General features: G+C 35.0%; 6 protein-coding genes across 8 annotated transcripts; all 6 read left to right on the forward strand.

Moving 5' to 3' along the window:
• Positions 1-1540: 1540 nt before the first annotated feature.
• Positions 1541-3707, forward strand: LOC126869031 (odorant receptor 4-like). Of its 3 annotated transcripts, XM_050625130.1 has the most exons (5): positions 1541-2361; positions 2439-2538; positions 2643-2753; positions 3010-3165; positions 3234-3707. In XM_050625130.1, exons 1-5 carry the CDS (start codon positions 1559-1561, stop codon positions 3282-3284), a joined length of 1221 nt encoding a protein of 406 aa, XP_050481087.1. In that variant the 5' UTR covers positions 1541-1558; the 3' UTR covers positions 3285-3707. The 3 variants fall into 3 exon arrangements, with proteins under 3 accessions (XP_050481087.1, XP_050481086.1, XP_050481085.1); XM_050625129.1 differs by lacking the exon at positions 2643-2753; XM_050625128.1 differs by lacking the exon at positions 2643-2753 and having other exon boundaries at positions 3010-3275.
• Positions 3708-3744: 37 nt separating this feature from the next.
• LOC126869043 (odorant receptor 4-like) lies at positions 3745-8072 on the forward strand. The gene is made up of 5 exons (XM_050625149.1): positions 3745-5977; positions 6480-6579; positions 7312-7413; positions 7475-7630; positions 7767-8072. The coding sequence occupies exons 1-5, from the start codon at positions 5157-5159 to the stop codon at positions 7815-7817; spliced, it is 1230 nt and encodes a 409-aa protein (XP_050481106.1). The 5' UTR covers positions 3745-5156; the 3' UTR covers positions 7818-8072.
• A 264-nt stretch (positions 8073-8336) lies between these two features.
• On the forward strand, positions 8337-10855 carry LOC126869030 (odorant receptor 85c-like). The gene is made up of 5 exons (XM_050625127.1): positions 8337-9322; positions 9402-9501; positions 9592-9702; positions 9999-10154; positions 10222-10855. The coding sequence occupies exons 1-5, from the start codon at positions 8526-8528 to the stop codon at positions 10273-10275; spliced, it is 1218 nt and encodes a 405-aa protein (XP_050481084.1). The 5' UTR covers positions 8337-8525; the 3' UTR covers positions 10276-10855.
• A 494-nt stretch (positions 10856-11349) lies between these two features.
• Positions 11350-13134, forward strand: LOC126868394 (uncharacterized). Its single transcript, XM_050623754.1, has 3 exons — positions 11350-12437; positions 12709-12819; positions 12925-13134. The coding sequence occupies exons 1-3, from the start codon at positions 11601-11603 to the stop codon at positions 13129-13131; spliced, it is 1155 nt and encodes a 384-aa protein (XP_050479711.1). The 5' UTR covers positions 11350-11600; the 3' UTR covers positions 13132-13134.
• A 166-nt stretch (positions 13135-13300) lies between these two features.
• On the forward strand, positions 13301-16720 carry LOC126869025 (odorant receptor 4-like). Its single transcript, XM_050625121.1, has 5 exons — positions 13301-14969; positions 15039-15138; positions 16053-16163; positions 16238-16393; positions 16465-16720. Exons 1-5 carry the CDS (start codon positions 14167-14169, stop codon positions 16513-16515), a joined length of 1221 nt encoding a protein of 406 aa, XP_050481078.1. The 5' UTR covers positions 13301-14166; the 3' UTR covers positions 16516-16720.
• Positions 16721-17312: 592 nt separating this feature from the next.
• LOC126868781 (uncharacterized) lies at positions 17313-19614 on the forward strand. Its single transcript, XM_050624593.1, has 4 exons — positions 17313-18451; positions 18530-18629; positions 18976-19086; positions 19157-19614. Exons 1-4 carry the CDS (start codon positions 17652-17654, stop codon positions 19481-19483), a joined length of 1338 nt encoding a protein of 445 aa, XP_050480550.1. The 5' UTR covers positions 17313-17651; the 3' UTR covers positions 19484-19614.
• The last annotated feature ends 18 nt before the right edge of the window (positions 19615-19632 follow it).

Consider the following 19632-nt stretch of genomic DNA (forward strand, 5'->3'; position numbering starts at 1 on the left):
TAGATTAAACAGAGGAAATATTATCGTTGAAGATTATTTTATTTCTACCAAGTCACGACAAGGTTGCCTTGACTCCTTATTAAAAATGCAATATTTTGAAAATTTTTTATATAGCTTATATGTTACAAGATAATTTTCAGTATACAGTTTTTTTAAATTTTTTCTATCACAAATTCCAAAAGAATAATCTCATTCAACTTGGCACTCGGCAACATTCTCTCTGCACTGGGTATGCATAGCGATATTCTAGCATGCAACGCGACTAAAGATTTTAAGAAGATGATGTTTCGTATGGAGAATGGTAATTTTTTCATGAACCCGTTGTCACACCCGGTTTAAACGAACCTATTGGTCATTAGATTCAGACGAATGAGATCGTGTTCACCATGTAGATCCTTTCTAGGATCATCTTGACCACTGTCACGGTAGGAGCTTTTGATTGAGTCGGTGGGGTGTACGATAAAGATGTGTTTAATCATACATCATTGTCTCACGGTACGTTTCAGAATAAAAATAAAAGAAATAATTTATATATTGAAAATGTGTTCACAATATCTTCTAGTTAGAGTTAAAATGAATCAAACATTGAGATATCTTTTAACAGAAATAAATTAGCGTCAAATACAGAATCGCGACTCATACGTTGACTTTTCTACTTAATTCGCACTAGCATTCGTACGACACACATATTTTAATTTCTCAGGAAAAATTGAAGAATATGATAATTGTATACGTTCTCCTGTATGCATCTATGGTGTTTAATATATTCATATTCTATTATATCGGAGAAATAGTTACTGAACAGGTAAGAAAGTAACAATAAAGCAGTATTTATATTAAACCTCAAACTATCAAACACACGACAGGGCGAAAGATTTGGGAAAAAGTGTATATGACTGAATGATACCGATTACCTCACAAAACTGCTCTCGGTTTAGTCCTGGCTATTTCAAGATCGAGTATGGTGGTCAAAATTACTGCTGGAAAATTCGTACAAATATCTATCACGACCTTTGACATCGGAAGTATCGATAATACACAGATGTTTAATATATAATTGATAAAATATTTGTATTTTATCTATTGTTAATTGTTTGGAAACAATAAAATTACTGATAATGATTTTCTCGTACTAATATTCGATGGTATAAAAATCAAGCCTTAGAACTGGCATTTCTAAATACCGACAAATATATTGCAAATTATTGTATCATTTATTATAAAATTTCTTATAGCCACTAGCTAAAATTAAATCAACTGCAACATCCTAGCACATAACATACCCGCGTATCACTATCCACCATCCACTAAAAATTTGAAAACACACACTGTTAAAGTTAGGGACACGAATGATTCATTCCATGTACGTTATCCGCATCACATGATTGCAACTGACAGTTTCCAAGCGTATATACTTTCATAGTATTCTAAAAAAGTTCTACCGACTAGACGAATCGATCAGTTGAACAAATAGCTAAAAAACTCGCGCAAGCGTTGAACTTCTGCCAACATCCTCTATATGTAGACGCTGGGTTTCTAACAATGGCATTATTTCGCGATGACGACCGAAGTAGTGATCACAGAAGGTGACAGCAAGAGAAATAGTGACTATAGTCTTCAATTGAACCGATGGTTCTTAAAACCGATCGGCGCTTGGCCATCGTCTCCTTCCACGACAAGGCTCGAAAAGATCGTTTCACTTATTTTAAACGTCGTTTGCTTTAGCACCTTGATTCTTACTGCGATTCCTAGTTTACTAGTAATAATTCTGGAAGACGAGACGTTCAACTTCAAATTGAAGACCTTCGGTTTTGTGAATCATTGGTTCGTCAGCAGCTTTAATTACGCGGTTTTACTAATGCACAACAAAGACATACGAAAGTGCGTGTCATACATAGAAGCTGACTGGCGAACAGTGACCAGAGAGGAAGATCAAAACGTAATGTTGAAAAACGCGAGAATCGGTCGCTACATAGCTGCGTTCACCGCTATTTTTGTGCAATCAAGCGTCTTGTGCTTTTGTTTTGTGACAGCATTGAATACAGTAGAGATTCGAATTGCGAACGAGACGAGAGTTTTACATGTGCTACCTTGTGCAGTATATAAGAAGCTGGTGAACGTCGACGAAATTCCAACAAACGAATTCATGCTTTTCTTGCAAATCTGGTCTACTGTTATCGCAAATTTTAGTACAATTGGCATCTTTAGTCTCGCAGCAGTTCTAACTGCTCACGCATGCGGTCAGCTAAATGTTATTACGTTATGGATCGCTGAATTCGTCAATGAAACCAGAGTAGAGAAGAAAACTGGTGGTTTTATACAAATCGGAGTAATCGTAGAACGACATCTGAGGACATTGAAGTAAGGTTTTTTTAAAAATCTTTTTTTGTGTGGCTTTTATGGGTGATCATTTGCATTATATTACGTGTTAATTGCAGTTTTATATCATATATCGAGGATGTGATGAATAAAATCTGTTTGTTGGAAATGTTAAGGTGCACGATGGATATATGCGTAATTGGCTACTACATTCTATCGGTACATGATTACTATACTTTTATCGTTTGCCTGTTATTTTCCGCAGTGGATATAACTTTCATTTTCTGTATAATTGTTCTATTCTTTTTACGATTTCGTCTTAGGAATGGGCAGAGCATGATATTCGAAATTTGGCATCGTATTTTATGATGTTCGTTACAATCTGTTTTAACATTTTCGTAATATGTTACATCGGTGAACTATTAACGGAACAGGTATCAGAGAGACATTAACACTCTAACTCTAGAACTAACCGAGTAATCAAAATTAATAATTAATCATTTTTCATATAACTTTTATAGATTCACAATGATACATTTTTGGTAATTTGAATGATTTTTTCATATGTCATTCATTTTTTTCAATTTCTTTGGCACCTACATGTTTCACACATCGGTCTAATGTTAATACGGGGTAATATAAATTCTGGAAATCAAATTCGTGATGACTAATTCAACAAATTCTTAACAGTGCAAGAAAATTGGTGAAGTTGTTTACATGACGAACTGGTATTATTTACCCGGTAAAACAATCCTCGACTTGATTATGGTCATCGCACGATCAAATCTGGTCGTTCATATCACTGCAGGAAAATTAGTTCATATGTCCGTTTACACTTTTGGTAGTGTAAGTTTATTCTATACTTGTACTCATAGCAATGTTGTCTGTTCACATGAAATATTCTGCCATTTCAGGTGATAAAGACAGGTTTCGCATATTTGAATTTGTTGCAGCAAATGATGTGATAAAGTGGAATTCTGAAAGGATATTATAAGAGAATGTCAACAAATAAATAAGTCGTCGTTTGAACTAATTTTATGATTAATGTTACAGACTATAATACATGATTGTCAACCTAATAGATCTAGTTAAGTGTAAGAATACTTGCGGTGTAAAAAATCTATGGAGTGATAGATTGAAGAATCGTTTGTTATAGCTATACTCCATTGTTCTCATATTTTTATTACATGTTATCTCTTCGAGTTCTTCGTTGGAAACATTATAATTATTCTTAATGTTTGTTCGTAATACTATTCGATAATATAAAGATCAAATCCTACGACTGGCATTTGTAAATACCGACAGAAACAATGCAAAGTATTATACCATTTATCATTCAATTTATCATAATCACTAGCACAAATTAAGTCTACTACATCTCCCTAGCACCTGACACAATTATGTACCACGTTCTACCTTCTACTAAAAATTTGAAGGTATGCACTATTAAAGTTAGAAACAGAAATGATTCGCTGCACGCACACTATCTACTTCCAACAATTGCAATTAACAGTTTCTAAGCGTATATACTTTCACAATATCCTAAAACAAGTTCTACCAATTGATGAATAGATCGGTAGAACTCACACAAGCGTTGCACTACCCCATGCATCCCCCATAGTTGCACAACTGCTGCCTAACGGCAGTCTCACTCCGTGATGACAACCAGAGCAATGATCATCGATACTGACAACAACAGCAACAGTGACTACAGTCTTCAATTGAATCGATGGTTTTTAAAACCAATCGGTGCATGGCCCTCGTCTTCTTCCACCCTAGTTATTGCACCCCTGCGTTCATTAAAACTCTCTTTGGGTTACTTATTCCCTATTTTTTTATTCTTTTCTTCTTCTTTCTTTTTCAACTTTTCGAGCTATCATAGAACCCTTCTCTCTCGTCTTCGCTCACCACGTCTTCTAACTTGATACCTCCTGTGGATTCCCTACAGTCCCTTGTTAAATATTCTAAATTCCCAACCCATACAGATAACACCGTACCTCCAGATCATGATTACAATGAGGACATAAATTTAAGCATTCGATGGAATCTTCGAATTAAAAAATTGATCGGTCTATTGTCAATTTTTCAAAATGAGTATACGAACATTAACATGAGCTCTCCTTAAAGTATAACATAGTTTAAATACATCCTATGTAATGTTCCTGTATATTGCACAAAAATTTATTTGAACTGTTATTTATACAATATACCCTTATGTTGTTAAGTATCCAAATGCGATTAATATTTTATATTAATTTTAATTCTGTTGAAGTACCGGGACTTGAGTACTTCAATATCGCTTTAGTTTAAATAGGAAAGAAGAGACTTTATCGATATTGCGAAATAACTCTCAGTCTACAGTTTTCTTAAATTCGTTCCGTTATAAATTCGAAAAGAATAACCTCACTCAACTAGACATTCGGTAATATTTCCTTCCTGGATAGTTTTAATAAAATTGTGACAGAAGTACTTACATCTGACGCGATACGAAGAAACAGTATGAGGAATTTCCTCGAATGGGAATTCATCCTCTAGAAATTGATCCCTTCAACCTACTGCGAAATAGACAACACACTAGTGCACTATTGTGGCCTGAAAAAATCAATCAATCGATTACCCTCAAACGTCATCAATCCTGTCGTACAAAAGTCGTAAATAATGCATAAAGTGGTATAAGCTCCAACTGAGAACTTAGAAGGGCTCGAACCCTTTGAAAGGTAACAGCTGCACTACGGCGATACGGGGTCGTGAAAAAATTCGCGCACGCGCTATTTTACCATGGCATTGTACCTGAAACTTGAGTAATTCACTCAACAAACAACCTGCGCGAAGTAATCATGGTGGACGTGTCCAGCGAACCATCGATATCCAACGCTTTTTACGCTCAGGATTACGAATACAGCATCCAAGTAAATCGTTGGCTAATGCAACCAATAGGAGCATGGCCAAAGCTTACTAAGACAAACAGAACGCAAAGATTATTCGCAAAATTGTTGAACTTTATCTGCCACTCGTTGATCATTTTCACAATCGTACCTTGCATATTGTACATCGTGTATGAAGCTGAAAGCTCGAGAACGAAGATGAAGATCATTGGTCCAGTGAGTCATTGGCTGATGGGAGAATTGAATTACTGTTGTCTTTTGTCGAAAACCGACGACATAATCCGTTGCATAAAACACGTGGAACGCGACTGGCAGGTCGTTGAAAATGCCAGCAGTCGTGAAATGATGCTGAAGTACGCGAAGGTCGGACGTTTCATCGCTTTCATAGCTGCATTCTGTATGCACAGTGGCGTTCTGGCCTTCAACATAACTAAAGGCTTTAAGAAGATGATGTTTCTCGTTGGGAATGACAGTTATTTCATGTATCCGTTACCCTGTCCGGTTTACTCGAATTTGTTGGACGCTAGATTTAGTCCGGCGAATGAGATCGTGTTTGTCCTGCAAATCCTTTCTGGCCTCATCGTGACGTCTGTCACGGTGGGAGCTTGTGGTTTGGCAGCTGTTCTAACGATGCATGCAAGTGGTCAATTGAATATGGTGGTGGCCAGGTTGGATAATTTGGTGGATACGAAAGTCGAGGAGAAACAGGAAGCACAGACGGTCGCTCAGAGGAAGCTTGGTATTATTGTTGAACATCACCTGCGAACATTAAGGTCTTTACTGGTTATTGTGCTGTTATTTGTGCATATATGTCTCATTTACTGATATAGATTATTTGATAACATCAATGAGACTATGTTATTTATTTTCTTTTTTTACTTTTTGTTGTATATTTGAATTCCAGTCAAGATTTGCAAAATATGATAATATCGCGAGTTATCGTGTAGTCACACATGTTTCATTTATTGAATACGGTATCTTGTAGGATATATTGTTATTTAATTCTTCTATTGATTATTAGTTGTACTTATAATTCATCTTTTTCGAATAGTTAAGGTTTAAGAATTCAAGTAAGACATTCAATTTAGATGCTAAATAAAAGAAACATGAAATTAATGTAACAGCATCACAAAATAATTCAATTATGTCTAAGCTACTTTTTTTATACTAAATTAATTTTCTATGATGGATGTATACATATATTTATTATTTGGTATTGATATTTCGTGATGAATTTTTTATGATGAATACATATGACGATAATATTACTTTCAGTCTCATAGCCTCGATAGAAAAAGTTATGAACATGATATGTCTCGTTGAGTTGGTGGGATGTACGATGAACATGTGCATGATCAAATATTATTTTCTTACGGTATGTTTTAAAACAAACTAAAAAAATAATGGTAAATATTCACAAAAAGAGAGCCACTATATATATCCACCAATCAGCCTGAGTTTTGGAGTTATATGCAAACATATATACTATCGGTCGACCATAATTTGGATTGGGTTAATAATAATATTAATCCGACCACCGCGTTACGTCGTAAGGTAGCATATTAACATTGTTCATATAAATACCGACAAAGCTATTAACACTTTCACGTCCGATGGCACCAACGTGTTGTGAAATGCAGGCCAAATTTTAGTGTCCGGTGACACCACGTTGGTATCACGCGCAAGTTGACCCTTTACGTAGAGATTAGGAATTTGAAATTTTTTATCAAAAAACGTCGGCTACTGTTTAAAGTTGCCAATAACTTTACGCGGAAGTCAAAGTGTTAATATTAGTACTGACTCAATCCAATTCGGAGGCTAAGAGCAACAACTTCACATGTACAGGGAAAAAGCTCATACACTCAGCACTCAACATATTTAAAACTCATTCAAATCGGTGGTGACTTCCTTTTTGTGTATATTTACCAAAACAACTTAGAAATATTTCTCTATAATATCATCTAGTTAGAGCTAAAATGATTCAAACAGTGAGCTACCTTCTAACATAAATAAATTAGCGTCAAAATACAGGACCGCGACTCATACGTTGTCTGTTCTACTTAATTCGCATATCTATTTATACGATACATATATTTCAATTTCACAGGAAAAATCGAAAGATATGAGAATCGTATATGCTATCGTGTATGCATCCATGGTGTTTAACATATTCATATTCTGTTACATCGGAGAAATAGTTATTGAACAGGTAAGAAAGTAACAATAAAGAAGTATTTATATTAAATCTTAAACTATCAAATACACGGCAGGGCGAAAGAGTTGGGAAGAAAGTTTATATGACTGAATGGTACCGATTACCTCACAAAACTGCTCTCGGTTTAGTGCTGGTTATTTCAAGATCGAGTATGGTGGTCAAAATTACTGCTGGAAAATTCGTACAAATATCTATCACGACCTTTGGCGTCGTAAGTATCGATAAAATATATATATACTTATGATATAATGGACAGAATTCTTGATACAATTAACAACTAATGCAGATAATAGCTAATGTAGAATTTTATATATTTAATACAAATTCATGTATATTCTGTCTTTCAGGTGTTTAAAACTTCTTTCGCGTACCTCAACATGATCCGCACGATGTTATAAAGCATTTACATACCGCATCAAAAACAGGAGAATAATCGTTCGTTGTTATTTTCAATGTGATACCGCAATGTATTATATCGCATGAGTAACATGTTGACTGTCACGAGTGACTTTTCAGTGAAATATTTGTCACTGATGATCGACAAGGCCAGAAATAAAGTACTTACATTAAATGATCAATTATTGTATTTGTAAAGCGCTGAATATTTTTATGATATAATAAAGAATTTCGCGCGTTCAGTGCAGCAGGATTTCTACGAATCCTATATTCCGTATTCCGTTTTCCTTAAAAAGCAGTCACAACACACGTTAGATTTTAGAAAAATATAAAAATAAATAATCTCAAATAATTATATCACTCATCATGAAATTTATCATAATCATAAGCACAAATTAAAACATCAACTTCAACTACAACTTCCTAGCACATAACACGATTACGTATCCATCTGCTACTAAAAATATTTCTAAACATACACCCTGAAAGTTAGAAACAAGAATGATTCATTGCATCTACATCAACCATTTCACACAATTGCAGCTGACAATTTCCATGCGTATATAACTTTGCAGTATTCTAAAAAAATTCTACCGACTAGACAAATCGATCAGTCGAACAAGAACATAAAAAACCCGCGCAAGCGTTGAACTTCTACAGACATCCTGTATATGTAAATGCTTGATTTCTAACAACGGCTTCATTCCGCGATGATGACCGAAGCAGTGATCGTAGAAAGTGACAGCAACAGCGATTACAGTCTTCAACTGAATCGATGGTTCCTACAATCAATCGGCGCTTGGCCATCGTCTTCTTCCACGACAAGACTCGAAAAGATCGTTTCGTTTATTTTAAACATCGTTTGCTTAAGCATTGTGATTCTCACTGTGATTCCTAGTTTACTGCTAATGATTCTAGGAGACGAAAGCTTTAACTTCAAATTGAAGATGTTCGGTTATGTGAGCCATTGGATCTTCAGCGGCATTAATTACACAGCTTTGTTAACACATGGCAAAAATATACGACAGTGCATAGAACATATAGAAGCTGACTGGCGAACAGTGACCAGAGAGGAGGATAAAAACGTGATGCTGAAGAACGCGAAATTAGGCCGCTACATAGCGGGTTTTTCCGTCATTTTCGTGCATGGTAGCGTCTTATGCTTTTTTTTTGCGGCAGCATTAAGTACAGTGGAGATGCAAGTTGGAAACGAGACGAGGGTCTTACACTTGTTACCTTGTGCAGTATACAAGAATCTGGTGAACGTCGATGATAGTCTAACAAACGAAATTATGCTTCTCTTGCAATTGTGGTCCACTGTTATCGCAAATTCTAGTACAAGTGGGATTTTTGGTCTGTCAGCTGTGCTAGCTGCACACTCGTGCGGTCAATTGAACGTAATTATGGTATGGATCACTGAATTTGTTAATAAGGCCAGAGAAAGGACGAAAACTGGCAATTTTATCGAAATTGGAATGATCGTGGAACGACACCTGAGGACATTGAAGTAAGGTGTACTTTTTTATTTCTTTTCTTGTTGGCTTTGTAGGAGTGATCTTCGCGACTACATTATGTGTTAATTGCAGTTTTATATCGTGTATCGAGGATGTGATGTTCAAAATATATTTTGTCGAGATGTTCAGATCCACGATGGATATTTGCGTAATTGGCTATTACATTCTTTCGGTACTTGTCAAATGTATTTTTATTATTATTACTAATTTATTTCTTTCGAGAATCCATTTTTGCATATTATTGTTTCATTTTCATTTCTAGGAATGGGCTGACCAGGATATTCAGAATTTGATTACGTATTTTATGATGCTCATTTCAATTTGTTTTGACATTTTCGTGATATGTTATATCAGTGAAATATTAACGGAGCAGGTATTTGAGAGTCGTTAACATTAAAACTACCACTAGTAACCACTAGTAACTAAAATGAATAATTCATAATCTTGTATAGTAAATGTATAGATTTGCAAGACTATGATTTTGATAATTTGAATGATTTCTTTGTATATCTTTCATTTGGGCTCCTTTGTTAAAAGGTTTCATGCTTCAGTCGTTTGTAGTTTTGATATTAAAATATTAATGTCAAGCGATATGAATATTAATTTGAAATAGTATAAATGTTAAAAATCAAAATCGTGATCATAAGTAATCGAACAAATTCTTAACAGTGCCAAAAAGTTGGTGAAGTGGTTTATATGACAAACTGGTATTATTTACCCAATAAAGTAATCCTAGACTTGATTTTGATCATCGCGCGATCGAGTACGGTTGTCCATTTGACTGCAGGAAAATTCATTCAGATGTCCGTTTATACGTTCGGTAATGTAAGTTAATTCGATACTTGCACTTATGCTCGTGTTGTCTATTCATTCGAGTATTCTACCGTTTCAGGTATTAAAAACAGGTTTCGCGTATTTGAATATGTTACAGCAAATGACGAGATAAAATGGAATCCTAGAAAAAGTATAAAGCGTTTTAAAAAATTTTATATATAAAGAATGAAATATACCTACGTATATTGTATATAATTTTTATGTTAAAAATTGATGTCAGAAATTGTGAATTTCAACCGTAATCAGAATTGCTTTTTAATTTGAACAATCAAAATTAGAAAACGTCAATCGTGAAACTATAGAGAAATGTGAAATAAAATCGAATCATGATACAGTAAGTATGAATATGGAAGTAAAATTGCCTTTCGAAACTCTAATTTCGAAAACTCTAAGTAGAAGAATCAGCAACAATTCATACGGTTTACAATTTCTGGTCGTATCATCATTATACAGGGTGGTTGGTAACTGGTGGTACAAGCGGAAAGGGGGTGGTTCTACGCGAAAAAAGAAGTCGAAAATATAGAATAAAAATTTTTTTTATTTTTTTATTTTTTTTAATTTTTCCATCGAGACAACGATCTATAGTGAGATCCATCGTAACGAGACGTGGTAAAGTGCACGCGTACCGAGCGAAAATTCAAAGTCGATTTTCTCGAAAACAAAGTCTCAAACGAAAAATTTTTTTCTATATTTTCGACTTCTTTTTTTGCGTAGAATCACCCCCTTTCCGCTTGTACCACCAGTTACCAACCACCCTGTATATGCACTCGTTTTCGTAAAAGATGATATCGGCTTATATAATCGATATACGAATATACATGTATAATAGATGTAATGAAAATATGAATTTACATAAATATGCGCAATCTATTTGTTACATTAATTCTTATTTTTATTTGTAGTACTCTTCGAATAATGTAAAACACAACCAAAAATTGACCTTCAGCACTTAGTATTAAAAAATAGCAATTCCATCCATGAGATTATTTGTAATTTTCGAATACTCCATTAACCCCTTCCTGGAAAAGTTCCCCATCGTTGTCACGAAAATTGAGTGTTTTATTTTGTGCTGATAAAGCGAAGAGCCAAACTAAGCGAATTTTTATCTCCACATGATAATGAAATTTACTTAAAAATCAATCATGCTATTATATTCATTTAGTGTAATAGAGTAATAACACGCACGAATAATTCTCCTTGCGTATGCATCATCTACGTCACGCAACATCTTTTGAACTGTCGACAACTTTTAAACGTATTCAGTAACTTACACTGCTTCAACAAGTGGCACAGAGACTGACTAGACAAATCGATCGGCATGTACAATTTATAATTCTGAGAAAGCTGCGCAAGCGTTAAGAAATCCTGGTTCACTGGCACACGCGGTGCAGGCTATTCTCGATTCAGTTGTTTTTACAGCGTCGATGAGTTACCACTATGACGAACAAAACTGTGGCTATAAAGATCGACTTTGATGGCCGTAGCGACTACAGTCTTCAATTAAATCGCTGGTTCCTAAAACCGATCGGTGCGTGGCCTTCTTTTCCCTCTACTTCGAGACTCGAAAGAATCATGTCCTTCGTTTTAATCGTCATCTGCTATATCATTTTAATCTGCACTATAATCCCCTGTTTACTCCACATAATCCTGGAAAATGAAAGTTTTCGTATTAAACTAAGGCTGATTGGACCTGTGAGTTATTTGTGCGTTGGTAGCATCAATTATACTACTCTGTTATTACGAGGTAAAGATATACGACATTGCGTCGAGCATATGCAAACAGATTGGAGAACAGTGAAGAGGGAAAAGGATCAACAAGTGATGCTGAAGAGCGCGAAATTTGGTCGCTATGTGACGGCTTCAACAGCGGCCTTCATGCAAGGTGGTGTTTTTTGTTATTGTTTCATGACAGCGTTGAGCACAGAGGTAATCCAAGTAGGTAATGAAACGAGAATCGTGCACCAGTTGCCATACGTGATATACAAAGAATTGATAGATATCAATGAAAGTCCTACGAATGAGATTATTCTCTGTATGCAATTTTTAACTGGGTTCATCGTAAGCTCTAGTACACTAGGGATTCTCAGTATAACGGTTGTTCTAATTGCTCACGCGTGTGGCCAGTTGAATGTTGTTATGACATGGATCACAGAATTTGTAAATGAATCGAGAAAAGAGAAAATAGCACCATTTGAGAACATAGGGATTATCGTGGAACGTCATCTGAGAACGCTGAGGTATTCTGTTTTATATCGTTCTTATATGTTCTTGTTTGTATTTTTGTAATTTTCCTATGTTCCAATTACAGTTTTGTATCGAGTATCGAGGAGACGGTAAATCGAATATTCTTCTTGGAAGTGCTTAGATCCACCCTGCATATGTGTATGCTCAGCTATTACATTGTTACGGTATATATTAATCACTGATATTTCTCATTATAATATATTAAACTAAAGAGGACTTATTAAAGTAATCAACTATAAAATTTATTTTATTATTAAATCCTTTCTGTGTACGATCGTTGCATTCTCTTTACATATTTTAGGAATGGTCTGATAGCGATATTCAAATTTTGACCACCTATTCCATGCTTCTGGCTTCAATCTGTTTCAACATTTTTGTAATATGTTATATCGGTGAAACATTGACAGAACAGGTACTGAAATATATAATAAAAATAATAATAATATAACATATAATAAAAATATAAATAATGTAATAGATCAAAGCCATAATGAATATTAACCAAATGAATTTTTAACAGAGCAGAAAAGTTGGTGACGTAGTGTATATGGCAAATTGGTACTACTTAACCGAAAAGAGAATCCTTGAGTTGATTTTAATCATTATGCGGTCGAGTGTGGTCGTTGAAATCACCGCAGGGAAGATAATTCATATGTCCATTCAAACGTTCAGTACTGTAAGCCTACTTGATATTTCCGTTTATGCTGGAACACCATCTATCTGAATTTATTAAAGAGTTAAAATATAAAATTTGACTGTCGATGATCTCTTATTCGAATGATAGAAATTTTCGTTCCTATAAGTGAAATCAGACGATGGAAGTTCGTTTAATCAGACAGTAAAATTTCGTTTCAATGAATGAAGTTCTACTGTACACATTATCTACATATTTATCCTCATGAAATCATTGTTATTCCAGGTTATAAAAACTGCTTTCACGTATCTGAACCTGTTACGTCAAGTGACGTAATAAAATATAATCTTAAAGTATAGTTTATACTGCACAAGTTTTTACGATTCTAAATATAGATACTGGCAATAATATTGTTGACAATATTGTTTGTATTCGTGTAACTTTTATGCATGAGATATTTCTTATACACCTTTGCTAAAATATACTGAAAAATAATCCCAACTTATATCACGAAACAAATGTTTATTCTAGCTGTAGGAAAAAGAATTGGAATATTAAACAAATAAAACAAAACGTATATGATTTTCCATTATTTAGAATAAGTAAATCACAGTACATAAATATGCATAGATACTGTATCCATCTTCTGACCATCCATTCTGACCATCTTCGAAAGTGGATATCAATTTTCCGCCGATTGTTGTTCAAAAAATGACCCTAATATAGTCAACTCTGTCAACTCATAATCTTTATTACACTAATCTCTAATTATATCATAGCATTTTCTGAATTACCTGTGCAAATCGTGTTTAGTATTTAAAAAATTTAGTGAAATCGTTTGTATTTCCAAACACTCCACCAAGAATTCCATAGATCTTCCCATATTTTAAATATAATAGATCCACTAAACCGTACAGAGGCTTCCACTTCACCAAATGGTTGTCAACAACTTCTAAACCTTCACATTTGCGTGTACCGCTGCAACTGGTTGCAGAGACTGACTACACGAATCGACCCGCTTACAATCGTTCGGTGAACAATGCGCAAGCGTTATACAACCTGATGCATTTACTCGTTTCATGAAAAATATCCGATTCAGTCGTCCCCACAACTTTAGTGGACACGATGACGAATAAGTCTGCGGTAGTAGAAAAAACTTTTGATAGTCTGGGGGATTACAGTTTGCAGTTTAATCGATGGCTACTAATATCAATAGGTGCCTGGCCTGCGTCCACATCAACGTCGAGACGCGAGAGAATCATTTCGTTTATTTTAATCGCTCTCTGTTATGGCTTTATATTGTTTACCGTGATCCCTTGCATATTCCACTTTGTTCTGGAAGATGAAAGTATTTACATGAAATTGAAGGTGTTTGGTCCGCTCAGTCATTGGTTTATCGGAGGCATCAATTACACCAATTTATTGCTACGAAGCAACGAGATTCGTGATTGCATACATCACGTGCAAACTGATTGGAAGATAATAACGAGACCGGAAGATTCACAAGTGATGATGAAATACGCGAGGATTGGCCGCTTTATCGCGGCTTTTTGTGCTACTTTCATGCAAGGTGGCGTCTTGACATATTGCGTGGTGACAGCGTTCGCCACTCAAACCATCGAGATCGCCAACGAAACCAGAATTATTCGCATGTTACCTTGTGCTGCGTATAAGAATTTAATTCCCGTTGATAGCAGTCCAATGAACGAAATTGTCCTCGCCACGCAATTTATATCTGGATTTATTGTAAATTCGAGCGCCGTTGCCATTATCAGCATTGGTGCTGTATTCACAGCTCACGCCTATGGTCAACTGACTGTCCTGATGAGATGGATCAACGAATTTGTGAATCGATCGGAAGATCAGAAAAAAAGTGTTGAGTTCAACGAAATAGGTGAGATCGTTGAACATCATCTCAGAATTCTCAGGTAAGATATATTTCTGCAATTTTTGTCGGGATTTTAGTGCGGAGTTTTTCATGTGCACATCGATTGCAGTTTGATAGCAGGTATCGAAAACGTATTGACACAATTCTGCTTCATGGAATTGTTAAAAAGCAAGCTTGATATATCCATGCTCGGATATTACATTCTTACGGTACGTAAAGATAAAAAATATAACATGTGCTTACTTTTATGTGTTTCTATGGTAACTATAATTTATTTAAACGCTCAAATGGCCCAAAATTTCTTTTACTTTGTGATACTTTTGAGGTTAGATCGTGATAGGTGCTGAAGAATCACTTGTGATTGGTTAACAATATATTTGTTAACAAATAGCTGTTTGCGCTTCGCGGATACAAGTTCGACTTCTTACGTTACGATAGCGATTCAGAGTGCGCGAAGCTAGTTCGGATGATGATTGCTCAACTATCGACTGTCGGTTAACGATTCGACTGCTGACTAGCGACTATCGACTCTAGACTCGACTGACTTTCTGTCACGATGACACTGTAGAAGAAAAGTGTCTCAGAGGCTGTGTCTAAGAATACGAGATCATCGGATTCGTCGAGGAAAATCTTCGTTAGAAAAGTGAGGGAAATGGACGTTGCTGTTAATTGGTTGATCTCTAAGTCGATGGTTGAGAAAGGCTAACCGCCCTCGAGAGAAAGTTGCTAGCGGGAAGCATCGTACGTGAGAAAAACCATATTTCCCGTATCCTTCTGTAGTATGTAATAAACCTTAGGGAATGTTAAAACAAAGACTATTTACTCGTTTGAAGAACCTTAGTTAGGGAAATCCTAAGGTTTATAGCGGGTGCTTAGGTTAGGTTAGATTTGGCAATCGTCTTGTCCGAAGGATAGGGTCTTTGTATAGCGAGTCACGGGACAGAAACCGTTAGAAAGTTTACTGTCGAGTGCCGCTACACTTTTTTTATTAATTCAAGTAACTTGTATTTGAATATTGCAATAATTTTAATTACGATTCTTTTACTTTGGGACTTTTCGAATTCCATAATCCATAGGACGTAGGTAGTTGATTCAATTAGTAGTAAAATACTCGTTTTTTCAGGAATGGGCCGAACATGATATTCGGAATCTGACTACGTATTTCATGATAATGGCGTCCATGAGTTTCAATATTTTTACAGTATGTTATATAGGTGATATATTGACGGAACAGGTAACAGATAAAATAATCTGATAACTTAAGTATAATTAATTCGAAGTGTAATCGACGTTCCAAATCTCTAACAGAGCAAAAAATTTGGCGATGTAGTATATATGACAAAGTGGTATTATTTACCTAACAAAGACATATTTGATTTGATTCTGATCATCACAAGATCCAATTCTGCAATTAAAATCACAGCTGGGAAAATAACTCACATGTCCATAAATACATTCGGTGATGTAAGTCATGCATTTACATATCTCTGTCGTTGTAAGGTATTCAATCCATATGGAAATGATCGGTATTCCAGGTAATGAAAACTGCGTTCGCCTATTTGAATCTGTTGCGTCAAGTGACATGACGATATGCACCGCTGGTAAAACCTATGCATAAAATTGTAAGATTTTAAACATAAAAATTTGCAAATATATCGCATGACATTTTTGTACGAATATCCTCGAATATTAAATCAAGACAAGTTGGAAATTTTTCATGTTACAATATAGTAATATGGAAAAATTATAAAATTGCTAATTAGTATTGCTAATAATATTGAAATGTATTTACTATCATGGCGCCTGAGTACTCTTTTCTTCTCCAGTCACCATTTTTCATTCGTTTCGTTCGTTAAAATTTACCTGTCTATCTTACAGACAATATCAAAATATACAGGGTGGTTGGTAACTGGTGGTACAAGCGGAAAGGGGGTGATTCTACGTGAAAAAAGAAGTCGAAAATATAGAATAAAAATTTTTCGTTTGAGGCTTTGTTTTCGAGAAAATCGACTTTGAATTTTCGCCCGGTACGCGTGCACTTTATCACGTCTCGTTATAACGGGTCTCACTGTAGATTTTTAAAAAATTTAAAAAGGAAATTAAAAAAAAATTTTTGTTCTATATTTTCGACTTCTTTTTTTGCGTAGAATCACCCCCTTTCCGCTTGTACCACCAGTTACCAACCATCCTGTATATGTGATACCAATGCAATATTTTGAAATCATATAACTGTATATGCTCAGTAATGAAACACTCGAGCTTCAAAATATGGAGGTCCTTTAAACAACATTGACCTGATCAAAAGATCAATGAACTCTAACATACCAAGAACTTACAACAATGAAAATAAAACAAACATTTACCTTCGTTGCATATCCCAAAAAACTAATTTCTAGAATGGTAAAATCTAGAACATTTCACATCTCGCAAAGTACTGCACCAATGACTTCATCAATTCAATCATATATCAACTAAACCCAACATAATCTGTCGTAAAACCAACAATATGTATGTCCACGTTGTGCGTTCCCACGATAGCTTTCGGTAACTTTCAAGCATACACAGTCGCGTGCACCGTGCAAGTTGTAAAAACTGTCCAGACAAATCGATCGTCGTAGAATCACTCAAAACTTTATGCAAGTGTTGTGCACTCTGATGCACCGACTCCATTCATATCAAACATTCGATTCAGTAGATCTCATAACTTTGTCGGGTGACCACGATGACAGAATCTGTAAGAATCGAGGAAAATTTGTATAGCCTTAGCGATTACAGTTTGCAATTAAATCGATGGTTCCTCAAACCAATCGGGGTTTGGCCTCTATCTGCATCCACTTCGAGGCTAGAAAGAACTATTTGCTTTGTTTTAATCTTTCTCTGTTACTTCTTCGTGTTGTTCACCATAATCCCCTGTTTACTCCACCTCATTCTGGAAGATGAAAATATTCGCATGAAACTGAAGATACTTGGCCCTTTCAGTCATTGGCTTATCGGTGGCATTAATTATAGCACCTTGTTGTTACGAAGCAGAGAGATGCGTGTTTGTATAGAACATATACAAAATGACTGGAAAATCGTAACTAGGCAGAAGGATCAACAAGTAATGATGCGTTATGCGAGGATTGGCCGCTATACTACTGTTTTCTGCACTGCTTTCATGCAAGTTGGTGTCTTGTCACACTGTACGATGGCGGCTTTCGCCACGAAAATCATCGAGATAGGAAATGAAACGAGAATTATACGTCTGTTACCCTGCGGTTTCTATAAAAGTTTAATTTCAATTGACGTTAGTCCAACATATGAAATCATACTTGCTTCGCAATTTGTGTCTGGATTTATCGCAAATTCAAGCGCAGTTGGCGCAGTTGGCATGGCTGCTGTATTTGCAGCCCACGCGTATGGCCAACTGACTGTTCTCATGATATGGATCAAGGAATATGTGAATCGATCGAAGGATCATAGTAGAAACGTTGGACTGAATGAAATTGGCGAGATCGTTGAACATCATCTCAGAGTTCTGAGGTAAGATTTATCGAAGAATATTTATTGCGTTATTTTGGTGATTATTCGTAACATACTGTAAGTACATATTGAATGCAGTTTTATAGCAGGTATCGAAGATGTGATGAATGAAATATGCTTCATGGAACTGTTCAAGTGTACGATGAATATGTGCATGATTGGATATTATATCCTTACGGTACGTTCTTAAAAGACCTATTTTATTTTAGAGAGAAAAATATACGTTTATGTACTCATTCAAGTATGCTCCCTAATAGCAATTTATTATACATAGATACGTATTTTCTAAACGATACTTATTTTGATATTGCAATTTTTATTTTGAGTAAAACTTTTATTTTGAATTAAAACAAATTACTTTGAATTACCAGCTTCCTATATCTAATAACGTTATGTTGATACTTTTAGCCAATCTGGTGATATGTTTTCTTCAAAATTTTTGCCTTTCTTTAAACAATATTGCTTTCAAATTCACTGAATAAAAGGTAGTTAATTTAATTAAAAATATATTATATTTTCTTTAGGAATGGAAAGAACATGATATTCAGTATATGCCTGCATATCTAATAATACTTTTTTCCATGACTTTTAACATTTTTGTCGTATGTTATATCGGTGAGACACTAAAAGAACAGGTAACGAACATATAGGTAACATAAATTGTTCCCAATTATAATCAACATTTACCGAGAAAATTTTCAATAGTGCGAAAAGGTTGGAGAAGTGGTTTATATGACAAACTGGTACTACTTACCTTACAAGGATATACTTAATTTGATCCAGATAATCTTAAGATCCAGCATGATGATTAAAATCACTGCTGGTAAGCTAGTTCATATGTCCATATTCACCTTCGGTAATGTAAGTTATCAGTTTATTTACATTTATCTATGTTCACCAATTGTTGAAAAATCTGATACTATTTCAGGTAATAAAAACTGCTTGCGCATATTTCAACCTGTTGCGCCAAGCCACATAATACAGTACATTTTTGATCTGTTGATGCGTAAACTTGTAAAATTTAAAATATAAGGAGTATTAAAGATATTGCTTATTATTTTTATATAAACAAGACAATACATGTGACAATGTCATATATATGTACATAAATATATATGACAATCTGTCAAATTTGTCTATCCTTTTGAAAAGTTATAACGCACTATTATACATATTAATAC

This window comes from Bombus huntii, chromosome 8, assembly GCF_024542735.1.
Source record: "Bombus huntii isolate Logan2020A chromosome 8, iyBomHunt1.1, whole genome shotgun sequence".
NCBI classification, from domain to species: domain Eukaryota; kingdom Metazoa; phylum Arthropoda; class Insecta; order Hymenoptera; family Apidae; genus Bombus; species Bombus huntii.